The sequence below is a fragment of the Lepus europaeus genome, chromosome 19 (genome assembly GCF_033115175.1).
Source record: "Lepus europaeus isolate LE1 chromosome 19, mLepTim1.pri, whole genome shotgun sequence".
Lineage (NCBI taxonomy): Eukaryota > Metazoa > Chordata > Mammalia > Lagomorpha > Leporidae > Lepus > Lepus europaeus.
Genome location: NC_084845.1, coordinates 59,789,521 through 59,809,377, shown reverse-complemented (window position 1 = coordinate 59,809,377; position 19,857 = coordinate 59,789,521). Strand labels below are relative to the sequence as shown.

The 19,857-nt window shown below is 43.9% G+C and overlaps 2 protein-coding genes and 3 non-coding genes across 6 annotated transcripts in view; 4 read left to right on the top strand and 1 right to left on the bottom strand.

Moving 5' to 3' along the window:
• COG4 (component of oligomeric golgi complex 4) overlaps positions 1-1,859 on the bottom strand; it is a 34,755-nt gene extending 32,896 nt beyond the window's left edge. Inside the window, exon 1 of the mRNA XM_062176389.1 lies at positions 1,684-1,859. Within this exon, the coding sequence (XP_062032373.1) occupies positions 1,684-1,842 (159 nt within the window). The 5' untranslated portion in view covers positions 1,843-1,859. The remainder of the gene's footprint in view (positions 1-1,683) is intronic.
• A 253-nt stretch (positions 1,860-2,112) lies between these two features.
• SF3B3 (splicing factor 3b subunit 3) overlaps positions 2,113-19,857 on the top strand; it is a 58,426-nt gene continuing 40,681 nt past the window's right edge. Inside the window, exons 1-8 of one of the 2 annotated variants that reach the window (XM_062177957.1) lie at positions 2,113-2,230; positions 3,570-3,639; positions 4,857-4,991; positions 8,081-8,407; positions 9,472-9,644; positions 10,185-10,326; positions 14,199-14,311; positions 17,546-17,683. In XM_062177957.1, coding sequence (XP_062033941.1) covers positions 4,922-4,991; positions 8,081-8,407; positions 9,472-9,644; positions 10,185-10,326; positions 14,199-14,311; positions 17,546-17,683 — 963 coding nt within the window. In that variant the 5' untranslated portion in view covers positions 2,113-2,230; positions 3,570-3,639; positions 4,857-4,921. The remainder of the gene's footprint in view (positions 2,231-3,569; positions 3,640-4,856; positions 4,992-8,080; positions 8,408-9,471; positions 9,645-10,184; positions 10,327-14,198; positions 14,312-17,545; positions 17,684-19,857) is intronic. The other variant, XM_062177956.1, reaches the window with a different exon arrangement.
• On the top strand, positions 9,049-9,127 carry LOC133748919 (small nucleolar RNA SNORD111). The gene has a single exon (XR_009864525.1). It is a non-coding gene; the product is annotated as a small nucleolar RNA SNORD111 (small nucleolar RNA).
• LOC133748918 (small nucleolar RNA SNORD111) lies at positions 17,253-17,343 on the top strand. The gene has a single exon (XR_009864524.1). It is a non-coding gene; the product is annotated as a small nucleolar RNA SNORD111 (small nucleolar RNA).
• Positions 18,441-18,577, top strand: LOC133748962 (small nucleolar RNA SNORA42/SNORA80 family). Its single transcript, XR_009864555.1, has one exon. It is a non-coding gene; the product is annotated as a small nucleolar RNA SNORA42/SNORA80 family (small nucleolar RNA).

Genomic DNA, 19,857 nt, shown 5'->3' with positions numbered 1-19,857 from the left:
CTTTTATTTGGAATCCACCCCCATGATAGTATCAGTAATACATTGGTACAGGTTAGCTATACATTTCTATTAAAATAGCCCAATAGGATCTAGAGAAATCTTCCCAGTCATCATACACAAATATAGAATATTGTTTTGTTTTGTAAGATCTCAATTTTTTCCTCAAAGTACTGACTGCCCAGTGAATGCAAGCTAAGGAATGTTAAATCAAAAGTACTGAATTCGGCTGGCACCGCAGCACACTTGGCTAATCGTCCACCTGTGGAACCGGCACCCCGGGTTCTAGTCCTGGTTGGGGTGCCGGTTCTGTCCCGGTTACTCCTCTTCCAGTCCAGCTCTCTGCTGTGGCCCGGGAAGGCAGTGGAGGATGGCCTAAGTGCTTGGGCCCTGCACCCACATGAGAGACCAGGAGGAAGCGCCTGGCTCCTGGCTTCGGATCGGTGCAGTGCGCGCCGGCCATAGTGGCCATTTGGGGGGTGAACCAATGGAAGGAAGGCCTTTCTCTCTGTCTCTCTCTAACTCTGCCAGTCAAAAAAAAAAAAAAAAAAAGTACTGAATTTTAGGGGCTGTGGCATAGTGGGTAAAAGCCACGTCTGCAGCACTGGCATCCCAAAAGGGTGCTGGGTTTGAGTCCGGCTGCTCCATTTCTGATCCAGCTTCCTGCTAATGCACCTGGGAAAGCAGCCCCCTACAACCACGTGGAAGACCCAGATAAAGTTGCTGGCTCTTGGCTTTGGCCTAGTGCAGTTCTGGCCATTGTGGTCATTGGGGGAGTGAACCAGTGGATGGAAGATCTGTCTCTCTCTGTAACTCTGCCTGTCAAATAAACAAATCTTAAAAAAAAAAAAAAAGTACTGAATTTTAAAATACACCTTGCCAAAAAAGGTTATCAGAAACTGCAACTGCAACTGGAAATACAGAATGACTTCCTCATTTGGAGGTTGAAACTGCCTCTTGTGTGGAACTTTGCTTACAATTTTAGATTGGAAAATAGCTGCTAAACGTTTAGATCAGAGGTTAGCTCTCTTGCAAGGAACCCAACTGACAATAGAAAGTGAGCTGATAGCATCAAGTTGCCACAGGAAAGTCAGAGTCAGGAGACTGAACATTAGGGACTTAAAGGCCCACGCTTTTCCTTTGACAGATTGTCAGGGGTAACAGATGAAATGACTTGTCCAAGATTTGACAGCTGCAGCTCAATCTTCAAAAGCTCAAACTTCTACAAGTTGTTCATTTAACCGAAATGCGACAATTGTACACTCAAACCATTCCCTACAAGTCTTAAAGGACTTCCTGTTGAAGATAACGGGATGAAAGTTCGTCATTTTTAAATTACTAAGCCAATGCAATTCTTATTTTGAGAGTCATGCAACTTGGTATATATACTCTTTACTCTAGTGGAGGAACTAGTGACTGTGGGCCAGGGAGATAAAATGGGTGCGAGAAGGCGCAGATCGCTGAGTTAGCAAGGCAAACAGGATCCGACAGAGTGAAGAGAGTTGACAAGTCTCTTCAAATACCCAAACACACACCCGCTTCCCGGGTGAGAGCTTTTTTTTTGTTTTCCCGCTGCCAAGAGTGCGCCCGAATTTCCACAGCCCGAATTTCCCAAGATCAATAGCTCCTAAGCCCACTGCCCCTGGATCCTCCTGGAAAAAAAAAAAAAAAGGCTCAGTCGCCGACCTCCTCGCCGCAGAGCCGTTCGTACACAGCCTCCAGCTCCTGCAGCTCTGTCAGGGAGCGAATGAGCTCGGTGGAGATTTCGGAGCAGCAGCCTCCTCCCACCACCTCACAGGGCTGAGGCACCCCTGACAACTTCTGAGGAGACTCGAGATCCGCCATCTTGGGCCCCTTGCGGCGCTTCCGGCCCCACGAGGTCCCCTCCCCGTTGGCGCTGAGGGTCTTCGGGGCTGCCCATAGAAGTGCCCGACGAACTCATACAGTTTTAAATGTCTCCTTTGAAAAAAAGCTATTAATTTTCTACTATCCAGGAAAAATTTACGGCAATATAGTGTGCTTAACGCTATATGGAGGCAAGAAAGACGCATTTAAAATTATATATGTAAACATTTTTCAGGCGCTGATTGGGTTTCTTTTTCCGTCGCGCGCCATCGGAAGGTCCCCATCTAGAGGGCTAATGGCGGATGCCGGCGTTTTGGAGTTGGCGGTGGCTTAGAGTTGAAGGGAGTCAGCATCCGTTGGATATCTACGCCATCCTTCCCGCTGCAGGGTAAAGAAGTGGCTTCTCGACTTTCCCTGGTTTGGGAAGGGGAAGAGCGGACACGTAGGAGCGGGGCCCGACTCTGGTGCAGGTCGCAGGCAGTCTAGGCCCGAGAGGTCCGAGCAGGGGGCGCATTTGTGTAGGCAACGCGTGGGTCGCGAAAACGGCTGCTTGAAATCGTCACCCGCTCCAGGCTACAGGGTGGGGAGCGGTACTGGCTCAAAATGAGAGGTTAGCTTGCTCTTAGGTCCTGCGGCCTCTGAGCTGAGACGGGGGAGGTGAGCGGAGACGGAGGTCGCCCTCTGGAGAGAGTAAATGGTACACGACGGGAAGACGGGAAGACGGGAAAACTGCGCGTTAAAATAGCGTGAATAACCAGAACGGTCTTTGCAGCCAAGCCTCTGGTTTGAGGTTGTGTTTAGGCCGCAGGGCCCCTTGTTTCCGCCTCTGAATCCTAATTTTGTCGTTTGCAAAGCGGGGAGGGTTATCTGTCCTGAAGATTTGGCAGAGCTTAAATGCGACGATGTTGCCTTGGACCATGGAGAGACGGAGCGGGCAGTCGCAGGGGCGTCTTGTAGGGATCAGACAGGAGATAGGCGCGTGGAGGAAGTCCCCAGGCTTACCACGCGTCCTGCCCGTGATGGTGCTCGGTATTCCGAGGCTGCTGCTTCAGAAAGTTCTTAGAAAATGGAATTAAAGCAAAAAAAAGAATTCCAAAATTCGTGGGTATAGTTTTTGTTTTTCAATAATGTGTTTTTCATGAACTTTCTGGAAACTTCTTGTCATGGCTTCCTACATAATGCACCTTGCTCCTTTATCCAGGATAGAAGTGTGGCTGGTGAGCTTGGGTGCAGCCAGGATTGGAGGACATGAATTCCTAGGGTTAATGGGTGGCGTCTGGTGCAGAGGTCTGGGGAAGCAGATTGGGTTCTAAGGTCAGCTTCGAGAAATCAGGATAGCCTGGGAGGACCTGCTCAGGGTTTTAGAAGTGACTCCTGGTTCCCTGTGTTTCTTATGGCTGTTTCCTTGATTCCTTTTCTGCCGTCTTTGTGATCCTAGAAGACTTCTAAAGGCATTCCTTAGTCCCAAGTGGGAAATTTTCTGTTACTAGTTGTTTCGAGCCTGGAGGATTGACCTTGTCTCCCTGCTTTTGCTGAACCTAGAAATATTTTTGAGGACATTTACTTAGTTTTCTGAATTAACAACAGTGTCAAATTTTAGGTTAAGTGCACAGCAGTTGCTCTGGATTTCTCAAGATCGTTTGCTTTTGTTTCCGAATAAGTACCTTGGGGAGTGATAATTGGACTTATTTTTCAGTGTAACTGTATAGTTGGGGTATTTCCTGCAGGTAGAGGCACCTCACTTTGCAGATTTCAGTCCTGTCTGCTGAAAAGGAGTCCTTTTCCGTAACTTCATAGGTTAGTAGAGAGGCCTCTTGGTGTGAAAAGAATTGAGTTTTGTTCAGTTTTTGATGGTCTGTAGGCCTCAATTTTAAATTCTAGCCACTTCTCTAATGTAGAGCTTTGTAAGATTTGCAAATGAAAGCACTTTAAGATAACCAGTTTTCAACTGAATATCTGTTTGAAATTGGCCCTTTGTGGGGAAACATAAATTGCTGAGCATGTAAATTGATAGCAAAACCTCTTTGAATGAAAATTTGGCAACATCCATCAAGGTTTCAAATTGTGTGAATCCATCAATCAAGCAGTTAAACTTCTAGGAATTGATATTAGAGATATACTCTTGCATGAATGAGGGTACTTCATGAAGTTTGTGGGAAAGTGGAATTAAAAGATAAATTTATGTTGGTCGAAAAATTGTCAAGTGTATGCAGTTGTTTTCAGAATATGCATTTTCTTTTAACTTTTTGAAGTCCCCTTGTATAAATGACTCACATACAAGGAATTTTCTTTGTGCTCTCCAGAATGTTCATCAGCAGGGCACTGATTGAATCACAATATTCCTACTTAGTTTAATCTGTAAAATAAAAATGAGGAAATCTTAAATTACTTATCTCAAAGTTGATAAAGTTGTCCTATAGTGTGTGAAAAATACACTACCCAACTTTTGATTAAAAAGGAAGATAAAACATGGTGTGAATATATGTTGTTACTTATTTATTAAAAAAATACCTGAAAGGATAGCAAATAGCTTGGTAATATGTATTCCTCCAGGAAGAACTGCATAGCTCAGGAATGAGTTAGAGGGAACCTTTTGCCCTGCTTTTAAATTTGGAACCATATGTATATATAACCCATTCAAATGAAAATAAATATAGGCCTCAGTTTTGGTGACAAAATGATAAATAGACAGTGTTACTTAATGGTGTATGTCCCAGCTCCTAGCAGTTCACTGGTTTTGTTACCTTCGGAGTTGATTTAACTTCGGATCCCCAATTCCCTTATCTATAAAATGAGTAGAAAGCTGTATACTTAAAGGATTTTTGTGAGATTAGACAAAGTCTATTGCATGGTGCCTGACATAGGAAGCACTTTGCATTGTAAATATATTTTTCCTTGATTGGCCTTGCTTTGTTGCCTAGAACTGAAGTTTACTTGTAGAATTGTCTGTTAAAATAACAATTTGCCTGTGATTTTTTTTAATTTATTTTTTTCCTGTTTTTCTGTCCTCTTAGCTTAACTTAGTACTATCGGCATAACCAAGACCTAGTGTTCTGGGTAGCACAGTTTTGCCACCACCATGTTCCTGTATAACTTGACCTTGCAGCGAGCCACTGGCATTAGCTTTGCCATTCATGGCAACTTCTCTGGTAAGTTCTGAATTAATACATAGCTTGCTTATCTCTTGGTGGAGGAAATTTACAAGATAACCTGTTAAATATGAACAATCGAAATTTCACTTGTAATATGTAAAATTTTATGTTACATTGAGGCTCGTTATCTGTAACTTATTTTTTCAGTGCGTTTTCCTAGCTCGAGTGTAATGATCATTACCAGAGCCGTGCATTTCTTTGTTACCTACTTGGTGCCAGGTTATGCTTTTTCATATGAAGCATAACAAGATATGAAAGATATAATCAATGATTTTGAGTTTGACATCAGTTTGGATAAAAAGAACATCTAAAAGTGTTGTCAGATTATCAGGGAGGGTGTAAGTATGTATATTTTTAAAAGATTTATTTATTTGAAAGAGTTACACAGAGAAAGGAGAGGCAGAGAGGGAGGTCCTCCTTCCACTGGTTCACTCCCCAATTTGCTATAATGGCCGGAGCTGCGCTGATCTGAAGCCAGGAGCTTCTTCTGGGTCTCCCATGCTGGTGCAAGGGTCCAAGGACTTGGGCTGTCTTCCACTGCCCTCCCAGGCCACAGCAGAGAGCTGAATCAGAAGAGGAGCAGCAGAGACTTGAACTGGCGCCCAAATGGGATACCAGCACTTTAGGTGGTGGCTTTACCCACCAAGCAACAGCACTGGCCCTGGGTATGAGTATATTTTCAAAGAAGTTGGATAAGGGTCCAACTCTGTGGTGTAGTGGGTGAACCTGCCTCCTGCAGTTCTGGCATTCCTATATGGGCACCATTTTATGTCCTGGCTGCTCCACTTCCGATCCAGCTCTTTGCTATGGCCTGGGAAAGCAGTGGAAGCTGGCCCAAGTTCTTGGGCTCTTGCACCTGTGTGGGAAGACCCGGAGGAATCTCCTGGCTTCAGATTGACGCAGCTTCCGTTATTGTGGCCAGTTGGAGAGTGAACCAGCAGATGGAAGACCTCTCTGCCTCTCCTTCTCTCTGTAACTCTGACGTTCAAACAAAGAAAATGAATCTTTAAAAAAAAAAAAAATAAAGAAAGTTGGACATTGGTTTGGTGCTTGAGGAGATAGAACTTTTATATAATGAGGGATGGGATAGTGCAGTTTATGTATGTGTTGCTGCTTGTGTATAAACAGATCATTTGCTGTTTGTTCACCATTTTGTGCCATACATAGTGAACTGAAGTGGTGAAGGTTATTTTTGGACAAATTAAGCCCAGGTTGTAAGATTTTGTGTGTTTTTTCTTTGGTTTAAAGATTTATTTATTTTATATGAAAGAGGTAGAGAAAGAGAGAGAGATAACAGTCTTCCATCTGCTTGTTCACTCTCCAGATGGCTGGCCACAATGGCCAGGGCTGGCCAGTCTGAAGCCAGAAGCTTCTTCTGGGTCTTCCATGTGAGTGGCAGGGGCCTAAGCCCTTGGGCTATCTTTTGTTGCCTGCCTAGGCCATAGGCAGAAAACGATTGAAAGTGGAGCAACCAGGACTCTGGCTGGCGCTTATGGGATGCTGGTGTCACAGGCAGCAGCTGAACCTGTTGCATACACCGCCAGCCCGAGAAGTTTTTTTCTTCCCTGTTAGTGAACATTACAACATATATAATGATTTAGTTTCCAGAGCACAGAGCACTTTGGAGTATTTGATCTTTCTTTTTTTTTTATAAATACATTTTAAAAATATTTAGTTATTTATTTGAAAAAGTTATACAAAGAGAGAAGGAGAAGCAGAGAGAGAGAGAGAGAGAGAGAGAGAGAGAGGTCTTCCATCTGCTGGTTCACCTCCCAGTTGGCCACAACAGCCAGAGCTGCGCTGGTCTGAAGCTAGGAGCCAGGACAAGAGCCAGAGAAGTTGAACAGCGGGGACATGAACTAGCACCCATATGGGATGCTGGGACTGTAGTTGCTGGCCCTGTGACAATTTTTTAAAAACTTTAAAAAACTTACTTATTTACTTACTGCTTGACAGGCAGAATGAGAGAGAGAAAGATATATTTTGCCTGCTACTTTCTTTCTTTTTAAAAATTTTTTATTTATTTATATTTTTGACAGGCAGAGTGGATAGTGAGAAAGAGACAGAGAGAAAGGTCTTCCTTTTTGCCATTGGTTCACCCTCCAGTGGCCGCTGCGGCCGGCGCATCGCGCTGATCCGAAGCCAGGAGCCAGGTGCTTCTCCTGGTCTCCCATGCAGGTGCAGGGCCCAAGGACTTGGGCCATCCTCCACTGCCTTCCCAGGCCATAGCAGAGAGCTGGCCTGGAAGAGGGGCAACCGGGATAGAATCCGGCGCCCCAACCGGGACTAGAACCTGGTGTGCCGGCGCCGCAAGGCAGAGGATTAGCCTGTTAAGCCACGGCACCGGCCTCTTTCTTTCTTTTTTTTTTTTTGACAGGCAGAGTTAGAGACAGAGAGAAAGGTCTTCCTTCCATTGGTTCACCCCCCAAATGGCTGCTGTGGTCGGCATGCTGCGCCGATCCGAAGCCAGGAGCCAGGTGCTTCTTCCTGGTCTCCCATGCGGGTGCAGGGCCCAAGCACTTGGGCCATCCTCCACTTCTCTCCCGGGACAGAATCTGGCACCCCAACCGGGACTAGAACCTGGTAGTGGTGCCGCAGGTAGAGGATTAGCCTGGTGAGCTGTGGCGCCAGCCACCTGCTGGTTAACTTTAGAATGGCCCACAACAGCCCAGGCTGGACCAGGCTAAAACTATGAGCCAGGAATTCTCTCCAGGTCTCCCACATGGAGACTCAGGTATTAGGAACTGGAACTCAGGTATTAGGATCATCATCTGTTGCCTCTGAGGATGCACTGGTAGGAAGCTGTCTTGGAAGTATAGGCAGTGCTCAATGCCAGGCACTTTGATGTGTAATGAGGACATTTCAACTCAAGGCTTACCCTGATGTGCCACAGTTCCTGCCCATAAAACTTTGTTTGATAGCAGCTTTGTAAGATAATTTTAGTTCTGGGTAAAGTACATTTTCAAGGGAGTAAATTTAGAACATTGGCCTCCCAAGTCACAGAATTATTATTCTTTAGTGGCATTTTAATATTCAGGTTAATTTTTTAGTAGTTCTAGTTGTTGATGATCTTTGTTTTTTGTTAGGAACCAAACAACAGGAAATTGTTGTTTCCCGTGGGAAGATCTTGGAGCTGCTTCGTCCAGATCCCAATACTGGCAAAGTACACACTCTTCTCACTGTGGAAGTGTTTGGTGTTATCCGATCGCTCATGGCCTTTAGGCTTACAGGTGGTACCAAAGACTACATTGTAGTTGGCAGTGACTCAGGTCGGATTGTTATCTTGGAATACCAGCCGTCTAAGAATATGTTTGAGAAAATTCATCAAGAAACCTTTGGCAAGAGTGGGTGCCGCCGCATCGTACCTGGCCAGTTCTTAGCTGTGGATCCCAAAGGGCGAGCCGTTATGATTAGTGAGTGACTTGCTCTACTTTCTCTGTTGACTGCATTTTTGATTGTTGTAAATACTGAGTTTAGGATAACAGTGCTATCATCTTGGTACTGTGGCATTGCATCACTTAACATGGATAAGATTTTGGCATCATATTTGGATTTATTCTGATTTAAAGTTTTTTTTAAAAAAAACCTCTTTCAAAACAGAGGAGTGGTTTTTTTTTGGTGGGGGGAGTAAGATTTACATATTTATTTGAAAGGCAGAGTTACAGAGAGATATCTTCCATCTACTGGTTCACTTCTCAAATGGCTGCAATGACTGGGGCTAGACCAGGCAGAAGCTAGGAACCAGCAGCTTCTTCTGGCTCTTCTGCATGGGTGAGGAGCCTGGGCCTTTTTCTGCTGCTTTCCTAGGCATACTAGTGGGGAGCTAGATTGGAATTGGAATAGCTTGGACTTAGATTGGTGCCCATGTGGGATGCTGGCACTGTAGGCTGTGTCTTAACCAGCTGCACCACGGCACTGGCCCCAGGGGAAGGTCTTAATGTGCCTTTCCTACTTCTTATCGAGATGAGAATAGATGTTTTTCAGTTGTTTAATAGTGAAAAAACTATAATGAAATGATCTTACACTGTTAGATGGTGAATATGGTTGTTTTCATTAGTCTGAAGTGATGATTCACATTCATGTCTCTTCTCTGATAAATTCTTGAAGAAAATTCTGTGTATCTGATCAGGCTTCTAGAAGACAACCTTCTATAAGCAAGGCTTAGATGACTAGATCTAATTAAAAAGAAAAGCTGGCAATTTTATGAATTACTGCTTAATTTTCCTGTAGACTTAAATCCAGGACACATTAAAATTTTTTGAGGAGTTAGGGAGATATAGCAAAAATGAAGCTATTATCTGCTGTAATGATAGCAGAATTTTGAGTTAATATGCTTCAATTAGTGCTGGCTGTTCATAGGAATAGTGACCCCCCCCATCCCTTTTTTTCTTTTCCAAGAAAATCTTGTGAAACTAGTATCTAAGTATCTCTTCTTGTTATCTGGAAATCTTGTATGTTTTGTCTCTTCCAACTGTAGGTGCTATTGAGAAACAGAAATTGGTGTATATTTTGAACAGAGATGCTGCAGCCCGTCTTACCATTTCATCTCCCTTGGAGGCCCACAAAGCGAACACTTTAGTATATCATGTGGTTGGAGTAGATGTGGGATTTGAAAACCCAATGTTTGCTTGTCTGGAAATGGACTATGAGGTAATGGGGACCATGACTTTCCTTTTTCTTCTTTGGATTTCTTCCAGTCACTTCTGTATTTTCCCAAGATATTTTTTTCCATTGTGTATATCTTAAATCTATCTTGCTTACAGAACTTCTACATATTCAGAATATCTTACTGAAATTATTTGAAATGCTTCACAGGTTGATGGATTATATGTAATAACCTTGGTTCTGATTTAAACAGTTTCCTTGTAGAAACAAGCTTACTGAGAGAAACTGTGTGAAAAAGATGAAGCTGTGTTTGGAGTATTTTTTCACAGGGGAAGACAGCTTGCCATTCTTTTCCTTGAAAGAAAGGCTGTATCCTCTAGTAGAGGGATTACTGGATCCAGAATGGGAGATCGGGGTATTTGTTTTAGCTCTGCCTTTATACAGTAGCATGAACTTTGTCAAACCATTTGGCTTCTATGGGCATCTTGTTTCCTTGTTTGTAAAAATGAATGAGTTCTGTTGTTCTTTCAGATCTAAAAATTCTTTTATACTGAACAGTCTTTGTGCTACTGTGCTCCTGTACAGGAAGCAGACAATGATCCAACAGGAGAAGCAGCTGCTAATACCCAGCAGACATTAACTTTCTATGAGCTAGACCTTGGTTTAAATCATGTGGTCCGAAAATACAGTGAACCTTTGGAAGAACATGGCAACTTCCTTATTACAGGTACTCCTCTCAGAGCAGCTCTGTACCTTTTTAGAGTACTAGTCAAAAATTTGTTTTCCAAAAGATTGGAGGATCAGGAATGTTAGGGACGTTTTTATTACTGTGTGAAGGATATGTATTGCTTTTTTAAAAAAAAAAGATTTATTTATCTACTTGAAAGAGAGAGAGAAGGAGAGGCAGAGAGAGAGAAAGCAGGATCTTCCATCTGCTGGTTCACTCCCCAATTGGCTGCAGCGGCAGGACCTGCGCCGATCCGAAGCCAGGAGCTTCCTCTGGGTCTCCCATGCCAGTGCAGGGCTCAGGGACTTCAGCTATCTTCCACTGCTTTCCCAGGCCATAGCAGAGAGCTGGATCAAAAGTGGAGCAACTGGGACTTGAACCGGCGCCACATGGGATGCTGTCACTGCTTTACCCGCTACGCCACATATGGGGCTATGCTGGCCCCAGATGTTGGTTTTTAAAACAAACTTCTCCAGGGATAATAAAAATAATAAAAGCTACTATAGTACTTTATGGGTCTAAGGTGACTTTGGGGAAAGACACTAATAAAAATTGACAGGCTAGTTAATAAATAGGGTTATGGATAAAAAATTCATAAACTTATGTATGATATTTTTAAATGTGACATAGCAAAGTAGGACTTTTGTAACGTCAGAGATGATACACTGTTAGAAAAAATCAGTATAAGAAGGCCTGTGGTGTGGTGGAGCAGGTTAAGCTGTTGCCTGCAACACCAGTATTCCATGTGAGTCCTGGTTTGAACCTCGGCTGCTCCACTTCCCATCCAGCTCCCTGCTTATACACCTGGGAAAGCAACAAAAGATGGCCCAAGTGTTTGGGTCCCGGCACCAATGTGGGAAACGTGGAAGAAGCTCCTCCTGCTCCTGACTTTGGCCTGGCCTAGCCCTGGCCTTTGTGGCCATTTAGAGAGTGAACCAGTGGATGGAGGCCTTCTCTCTATATACCTGTGCAGGGACCCAAGCACTTGGGCCATCTTCCACTGCTTTCCCAGGCCATAGCAGAGAGCTGGATCAGAAGTGGAGCAGCCGGGACACAAACTGATGCCTTTGTGGGATGTCGGTGCCACAGATGGAGGATTAGCCTAGTACAGTGCTGGCTCCATCTTTTTTTTTTTAAAGATTTATTTATTTGAAAGGCAGAGTTACAAATAGAGAGGTCTTCCATCTGCTGGTCACTTCCTGAAATGCCTGCAATGCTCGGAGCTGGGCTGAGCTGAAGCCAGGAGCCCTGAGTTTCTTCTGTATCTCCTATGTGGTTTCGGGGACCCCAGCACTTGAGCCATGTCCCACTGCTGTCCTAGGCTGTAGCAAAGAGCTGAATTGGAAGTGAACAGCTGAGACTTGAACTGGTGACTAATACAGCATGCTGGCGCTGTAGGCTGTGGTTTAACCTCTGCTACAGTGTTGGTCCCAATTTTTTTTTTTTAAGTCAGTATAGGGATGGTCATTTGACACAGTAGTTAGGAAATCTTTTGGGGTGCCTATATTCTACGTAGGAGGTCCTGAGTGTGAATATCTCCTGATTCCAGCTTTTAGCTGATAAATACCTAGGAGGCAGGTGATAGATAGCTCAAGTGCTTGGGACCTTTCCACCCTTGTAGGAGACCTGAATTGAATTTTGGCCTCCAGACTGATTCAACCCTTGTTGTTGTAGACTTTCAGGGAGTGGAACAGTGGATAGGAGATCTGTGTTGTCTCAGTCTCCTTCCATGTCTTTCTGCATTAATAAATGAATAAAAAGGAAATATTTTTTTCATCATGCTGTAGTGCAGAACAGTTATGTCTGTGGTCATCTATATTTCCACAGGCTTTGGGAAGAGTGATAAAATTCTGTTTTGAAATAGTTCTACTTGATAAGTAAAACCAAATATGCCTTCTTGGGGAAAATTTTGATGAGAAAGAATACAGCACTTGTCTCCATATTGAATCACAGATGTTATTCATTAATACATAAAGCAAATGAATATTAAAATAAATTACTCATTTTGTTACTTGCTATAACGTATTACTGTACCTTTCATATATAGAGGCTTTCCTCTTTAACAAATTGGTTAACAATTTTAACAAACTGGTTGTTTATACTCAATATATGTCTGTTTACAGTCAGTGTGTGCTGTCAGTCTACTGGATCTAGCGATTGTAGTGGAGGAAAATTAGATATGGTACCTCCCTCTGAAAGATTGAGTCTAGTGGTAAATACAGACAAATAACTAAAAAATTAGCAGAGATCCCACCCAGTACTGAAATTAGGAAGGTAGGTAGGTAGGTAGGTGGGTAGGTGGGTAGGTGGGTGGGTAGATGGGTAGATGGGTAAATGGGAGGGAGGGAGGGAGGAAGGAAGAAAGGAAGGAAGGAAGGAAGGAAGGAAACTCAGCAAGGAAGGAAACTCAGCTAGGGAAAGGAAGTGATTCTTTTAGAGAAAGTTCTCTGAAGAAGTACTCTTGTAAGATGAGACCCAAGGATTGATTAGCTTTAGCTGGGTTCAGGGAGATTGGGAGAGGGATGTTTTCTCTTGTAGTATGCACAAAGGTCCAAATAAATAATGAAGATAGATCATTCAAGGAATTGGAGGCTCATTGAATTATTAGAATTAAAGGGCTGGGATAGCAATAGTGGTGGGGTAGTAGCTACTAAAGGAGTTTAAAGAAGGGAATAAAGTTAACCCTTGCTTATATTTTGGTAATGGGATGGTGGAAATTAAGACAGAAGCCCAAGACTGGTCAGGATACTCACTAAACCAAGAGTTGCTGACAGCATGAGAACTGCTAAGGAGGTAAAATAATCAAGCTGTGGAATAGAAAAGAATTGAAGGATGACACCCAGGTTTCTGGTTTAGTCTATTGATCTATGGTAGTATTCTTCCAGGAAAAAACCTGGGATATGGAATAGGTTTGTCAAGGAACTTGAATTTGTTTATGATTACCCTGCATTTTACAAGTATTTGTGATATGTCCAGGAGAAGATTGTTTATTAGGTCTTAAGTTGAGAACTGAGTTTTGGGGCTAGATAGATAGATTCAGTCTGAAGTTAGTCAAATTTTCCATATAAATTTAGTGTTCCATTCTTATGTAACATGGACACCAGGGATAAGAAACACTTGGAATGTTTCTCAGCTTTAGGCACACTACCTTCATCAAGTTGTGCTGGATTTGAGGTTGGTGTTGTGGTGTGGTGGGTTAAGCCAACACCTGTGATGCCGGCATCTCATATGGGTGCCCCTTTGAGTCCTGGCTGCTCCACTTCAGATCCAGCTCCTTGCTAATAACACCTGTGAAGGCAACAGAGAATCATAAAGGAGACCTGGATGAAGCTCCTGGCTCCTGGCTTTGGTCTGGCTCAGCCGTGGCCATCTGGGTAGTAAGCTAGTAGGTGGAAGGCCTTTCCCTGTTTCTCTGTCTCTGTAACTCTGACTTTGAAAATAAATATATAAATCTTTAAGAAAAAGTTGTGCTGGACAGGAGTTAAGCCAATCATTTGGCCGGCGCCGTGGCTTGCTTGGCTAATCCTCCGCCTACGCTGCTGGCACCCTGGGTTCTAGTTCTGGTTGGGACGCCTGGTACTAGACCCGGTTGCTCCTCTTCCAGTTTAGTTCCCTGCTGTGGCCCGGGAGGGCAGTGGAGGATGGCCCAAGTGCTTGGGCCATGCCACCTGCATGGGAGACCGGGAGGAAGCAAATGGCTCCTGGCTTCGGATCGGTGCAGCGTGCTGACCCTAACAGCCATTAGGGGAGTGAACCAACGGAAGGAAGACCTTTCTCTTTGTCTCTCTCTCACTAACTCTACCTGTAAAAAAAAGCCAATCATTTATTGTTATGTTAAGTCACCACTGGTGAATTTTTTTTTTTTTTCACAGTTCCAGGAGGGTCAGATGGTCCAAGTGGAGTACTGATTTGCTCTGAAAACTATATCACCTACAAGAACTTTGGTGATCAGCCTGATATCCGATGTCCAATTCCTAGGAGACGGGTAAGATTTTTGTTTTCCATAGAGGAGAGATGTTTGTGTTTGTGAAATGGATTTTGTTTTTGTGATTACAGTGTAATCTCTTAATCAAGTTTTAGTTTCTTTGTATATGTGTGTGTTTCTATTTTATTTACTGATTTGAAAGGCAGAGTGACAGAGAGAGAGATTATAAATCAGCTGGTTCACTTTCCGTATGCCCACAATAGCCAATACTGGGCCTGGTCAAAACCAGCAGACTGGATGTCTGTTATGGTGTCCCCACAAAGGTGGCAGAAATCCAAGGACTTAAGCCACTTATGTCACTTTCCACGCATGTCAGCTGGCAGTTGTGGAGTAGGTAGGACTCAAACAGGCACTCTGTTAAGGAAGGTGGGTGTCCCAAGTGGTTGTAAACGTTACTTTTAATAAAGCTGGTACATGTCTTAGTAAAAGCAAAAGACTGAGAAAAGGAATTAAAAAGCAGCAGTTTTCTTTTCAGAGGAGCTGTGGACAGCTATTAACTTGAGATTCCTAAAAGGCTTCTGGTTTGGAGAAACCAGGCAAAGTTGTAGGAGATTGTTATTTATGATATATTTGTCTTGTTTTTTTGCTTATTTTTCTAGCATTTTATTTTGAAACATTCCAATTTAAAATTTCAAAGCAATAGGGTAGTGAATTAACCCCCCTTCACTTAGGTTTACCAGTTAGTAATATACTACTTTTACCTTTCTCATAATGTATTTTTTTAAAATGATGTACAACCTTGATAATACCATTTTTAAAAAATTTTATTATGTATTTATGTATTTGATTTTTTTTTTTTTTTAAACAGGCAGAGTGGACAGAGAGAGAGAGACAGAGAGAAAGGTCTTCCTTTGCTGTTGGTTTACCCTCCAATGGCCGCCGCGGCTGGCGCGCTGCGGCTGGCGCACCGCACTGATCCGATGGCAGGAGCCAGGTGCCTATCCTGGTCTCCCATGGGGTGCAGGGCCCAAGAACTTGGGCCATCCTCCACTGCACTCCCGGGCCACAGCAGAGAGCTGGCCTGGAAGAGGGACAACCGGAACAGAATCCGGTGCCCCGACCGGGACTAGAACCCGGTGTGCCGGTGCCACTAGGCGGAGGATTAGCCTATTGAGCCGCGGCGCCGGCCCTATTTATGTATTTGAAAGGCAGAGTTACAGAGAGGCAGAGGCATAGATAGAGGTCTTCCATCCTCTGGTTCACTCTCCAAATGGCCGCAACAGCTGAAGCTACGCTAGTCCGAAGCCAGGAGCTTTCTGCGGGTCTCCCACGTGTGTGCAGGGACTCAAGGATTTGGGCCATCTTCTACTGCTTTTCCAGGCCATAGCAGAGAGCTGGATGGGAAGAGGAGCAGCTTGGACTAGAATCAGTGCCCATACAGGATGCCTGCGCTTTGGTCCAGGGCTTTTTTTTTTTTTTTTTTTTTTTTTTTTTTTTTTGACAGGCAGAGTTAGAGAGACAGAGAGAAAAGTCATCCTTCCGTTGGTTCACCCCACAAATGGTTGCCATGGCCAGCGTGCCACGCTGATCTGAAGCCAGGAGCCAGGTGCTTCCTCCTGGTCTCCCATGCAGGTGCAGGGCCCAAGCACTTGGGCCATCCTCCACTGCCTTCACAGGCCACAGCAGAGAGCTGGACTAGAAGAGGAGCAACTGGGACTAGAACCCGGCACCCATATGGGATGCTGGCACCACAGGCGGAGGATTAACCAAGTGAGCCATGGCGCTGGCCCCATCGGGCCAGGGCTTTAACCTGCTGTGGCCAAGCTCTTGGACCATCCTCTGCTGCTTTCCCAGGCACATTGCAAGAAGCTGGATCAGAAGTGGAGCAGACCGTGGCTTAATCTGCTGTGCTACAATGCTGGCCCCAAGAGAATTGTTTTTGTAAATGTTTTTATCTCTTCCATTAGGTAACACATACAATCTGCAGTGTTTTGACCCATGATGTCCTTCCTGTGTACTTTTTTAGAGATTTACTTATTTATTTGAAAAGCAGAGTTACAGAGAGGCAAAGGCAGAGGCAGAGCGGGGAGGGTCTTCCATTGCCTTTCAATTGGCAGCAACAGCTGGAGCTGCACCAATCCAGAGCCAGGAGCTTCTTCCAGGTCTCCCATGTGGGTGCAAGGGCCCAAGCATGTAGGCCATATTCTACTGCTTTCCCAGGCCATAGCAGAGAGCTGGATCGGAAGTGGAGTGGCCAGGTCTCGAATTGGCGCCCATATGGGATGCCAGCACTGCAGGCGGCCCCCTGATGTACTTCTGCATTCAACTCCTTGCATTTTAGAGTCATAACCAGGGAATCATTTTGTATGGCAAGGGATAAACAAACCTCCATCTATAACTCTCCTCAGGGCTCTAAAATTTTACTGATTCATTTGAAAGGTAGAGTTAGAGGGGGAGAGACAGTCTTCCATCCTTTGGTTCATTCTCGATGTGTCCACATGGGTTAGGGCTGAGCTAGGCTGAGGCTGGGAGCCAGAGCTTCATCTGTGACCTTTGAGACTTATAAACCTTCTTTTCCCTAACATTTTTTCACCCAGAGGTTTTGGTATTGACTTTTCCCCCTGAATCAATTAATAAAATCTCTGCTCTTACTGTGAGTTGGCTGCTTTTTAATATTGTTCCTGGGATTAAACCTTTTAGGACTTCTTTAGGTGATTTAGTATATGATATTTGAATAAAATTGTATCAGTTGTAGAAAACTTGAAAAGAAATTTGGAAAGTTAAATTCTTGATAAATTGTTTGGACAATTTATTGTACATCTAACTGTAGCTGGTACTTGGCTTTGGGACAGGTCAGACTTCATGAAGGGCTAACTCACAGAAATAAAAAGTATTAGAAACTTTCTTTAATCCAAAATCATGTCTAAAGGGGTGCATTTTGGAATCAAGGAAATTGATGTGGAGCTTGGATGGTAAGGTGACATGTTGAGTGTTTTATTCATAGCCTGAAATGATGACAATTTAAATTTCATGTCTCTTCTCTGACATTTTCCTCTGGAGATAGTTTCTGCCTTACTGGTCTGATCAGGCTGTAGAATAGAATTGTGACTCATTTGGTTACCCAGAATTTGTAATGTTGTAGCAGGTAAGAATTTTTAGCCATTGTTTTATCGCTTTGATCTAGACTCTGGGCTTTGGGTGTCCTTTATATCTCCTATTGGTAAGGTGCTGCATATCAGAAATAGGAAAGTAGTCCTTCTAAGATGTTGATTGTCTACAATTTAACTTTCCTAGAATGACCTGGATGACCCTGAAAGAGGAATGATTTTTGTCTGCTCTGCCACCCATAAGACCAAATCGATGTTCTTCTTTTTGGCCCAAACTGAGCAGGGTGATATCTTCAAGATCACTTTGGAAACAGATGAAGATATGGTGAGTAGACCATAGATAAAGTGGGGAACAGTGCAGAGTGTGTGTGTTGTGCTTAAATTTTTCCATTTTTAATTTTCATGACCTTATTTAAGATTGATTTATTTGAAAGGCAGAGCATCAGGAAAAGAGAAGGAGATATCATCCGTCCTCTGGTTTACTCCTCAAATGGCTACAAAAGTCAGGACTGGGTTTGGCTGAAGCCAGTAGGCAGGAACTGCATCTGTGTCTCCTGTGTGGTTGGCAGGAACTCAGATACTTGAACTGTCACCCACTGGTTCCCAGGCACATTAGCAGAGAGCTAGATTGGAAGTGCAATAGTTGGAACTGAACTGGCGTTCTTGAGTGGAACACCAGCGGTAGAGGCAGTGGCCTAGCTGTTGTGCTACCATGCTGGGTTCTCACTAAGATGGTTTAGAAATGTATATGAAGGGGCTGACGCTGTGGCTTAGTGGGTAAAACCACTGCCTACAGTGCCTGCATCCTAGGTGGGCATAGGTTCAAGTCCCAGCTGCTCCACTTCCAATCCAACTAGTTGCTATGGCCTGGGAGAGCAGTGGAAGATGGCCCAAGTCTTTGGGCCCCTGTACCTATGTGGAAGGCCCAGAAGAAGCTCCCGGGTCCTGGCTTTGGATTGGCCTAGCTCTGGCCATCGCCATCATCTGGAGAGTGAACCAGTGGATGGAAGACCTCTCTCTTTCTCTTTCTCTGCAATTCTGCCTATCCAGTAAATAAATAGAAAAAAAGAAATGTATGTGGAGCATGGTAATGGATTTATGGTGGGCTCTTCTCAGTGGGCCTTTCATAGTGTACCCATGCCAGAGTAAACAGCAGCTTTAAACCATTGCCTAGCTTTGTTACCTGTAGGCTATGAGCACTGACTGAGGTTGCACAATCTGTGAACAACAAGAAAACAACTCTGTGAGTTGAGTATTTTGGCACAGCAGGTTCAGCTGCTACTTGGGATGCCTACAAATCCTGCCTCTGCTTATGATCCAGCTTCCTGCTTTGTGTGCCCTGGGAGGCCCTTGCCATCCACCTGTGGGAGACCCAAACTCAGTTCCTGGCTCCTGGCTTTGACCTAACCCAGTCTGGACTGTTGTAGCTATGTGGAGAGCGAACTGGTGGATGGGACGTTATCTGTTGCTCATTCAGATAAAAAAGAAAAAAAATGTATATGCATTTAAGGTTTACAAAGCTGTTATACAAACCAACTTTTTCGTTACTACTTTCAGAGATGAGATTGACAGAACAATTAAATACAAGGTAAAAATACAGAAATTACAGTGCTTTAGAAAGTGATTGTCTTTGGGATTGATATATCAATATAGGTTTTTCTCTCTGTTTAATGGACCTTTTGTCTAGTACTCTTATGTAATGATAACAAGACTGGGTAATGCTACTTTTTTTGTGAAAAATCCATGTATTTACTTATTTGGAACACAGAGCCAACAGAGAAATTCCATTCACTGGTTCACTCGCCAAATGCCTGCAACAACCAGGGCTTGTCTAAGCCAAAGCCAGCAGCCTAGAACTCAGTCTGGGGTCGCAATGACCAAGCATTTGAGCCATCTTTTGCTGCCTTCTTAGGCACATTAGCAGGGAGCTGAATTGAAAGTGAGTGTAGCCTTATGGGATGTGGTCATCCTGGGCAGCTTCTTAACCTGCTACATGACAACACTGGTCCCCCAGTGATTATTTTCAAATGGTAGTAATTGGTATAAATAAGAGCCTCCCAAGTCTGGTGAAAACTGATAATATACATGGAATGTTCCTTCTTTCATCATATAGAGGAGCTCTATAAACAATTGGGCAATTTCTTTGCTGCTTAAATCATGGATTAGCAAGCTTTTATTTTTAAAGGTTTATTTATTATTTGAAAGAGCTACAGAGAGAGGGAGAATCAGAGAGATAGAATGCGATTTTCCATCTGCTGGTTCACTCCCCAAATGGTTGCAACAGCCAGGGCTGGATCATGCCAAAGGAGCCAGGAGCTTCTTCCAGATCTTCCTGAGATCTGGCCTGAGCACTTAGGTCATTTTCCACTGCTGTCCCAGGGGCATTGGCAGGAAGCTGGATTGAAAATAGAGCATCTGGGACTTGAACTGGTACCCATATGGGATGCCGTTGTTGGAGGTGGCAGCTTCACTCACTGCCATGATGCCAGCCACATGAAT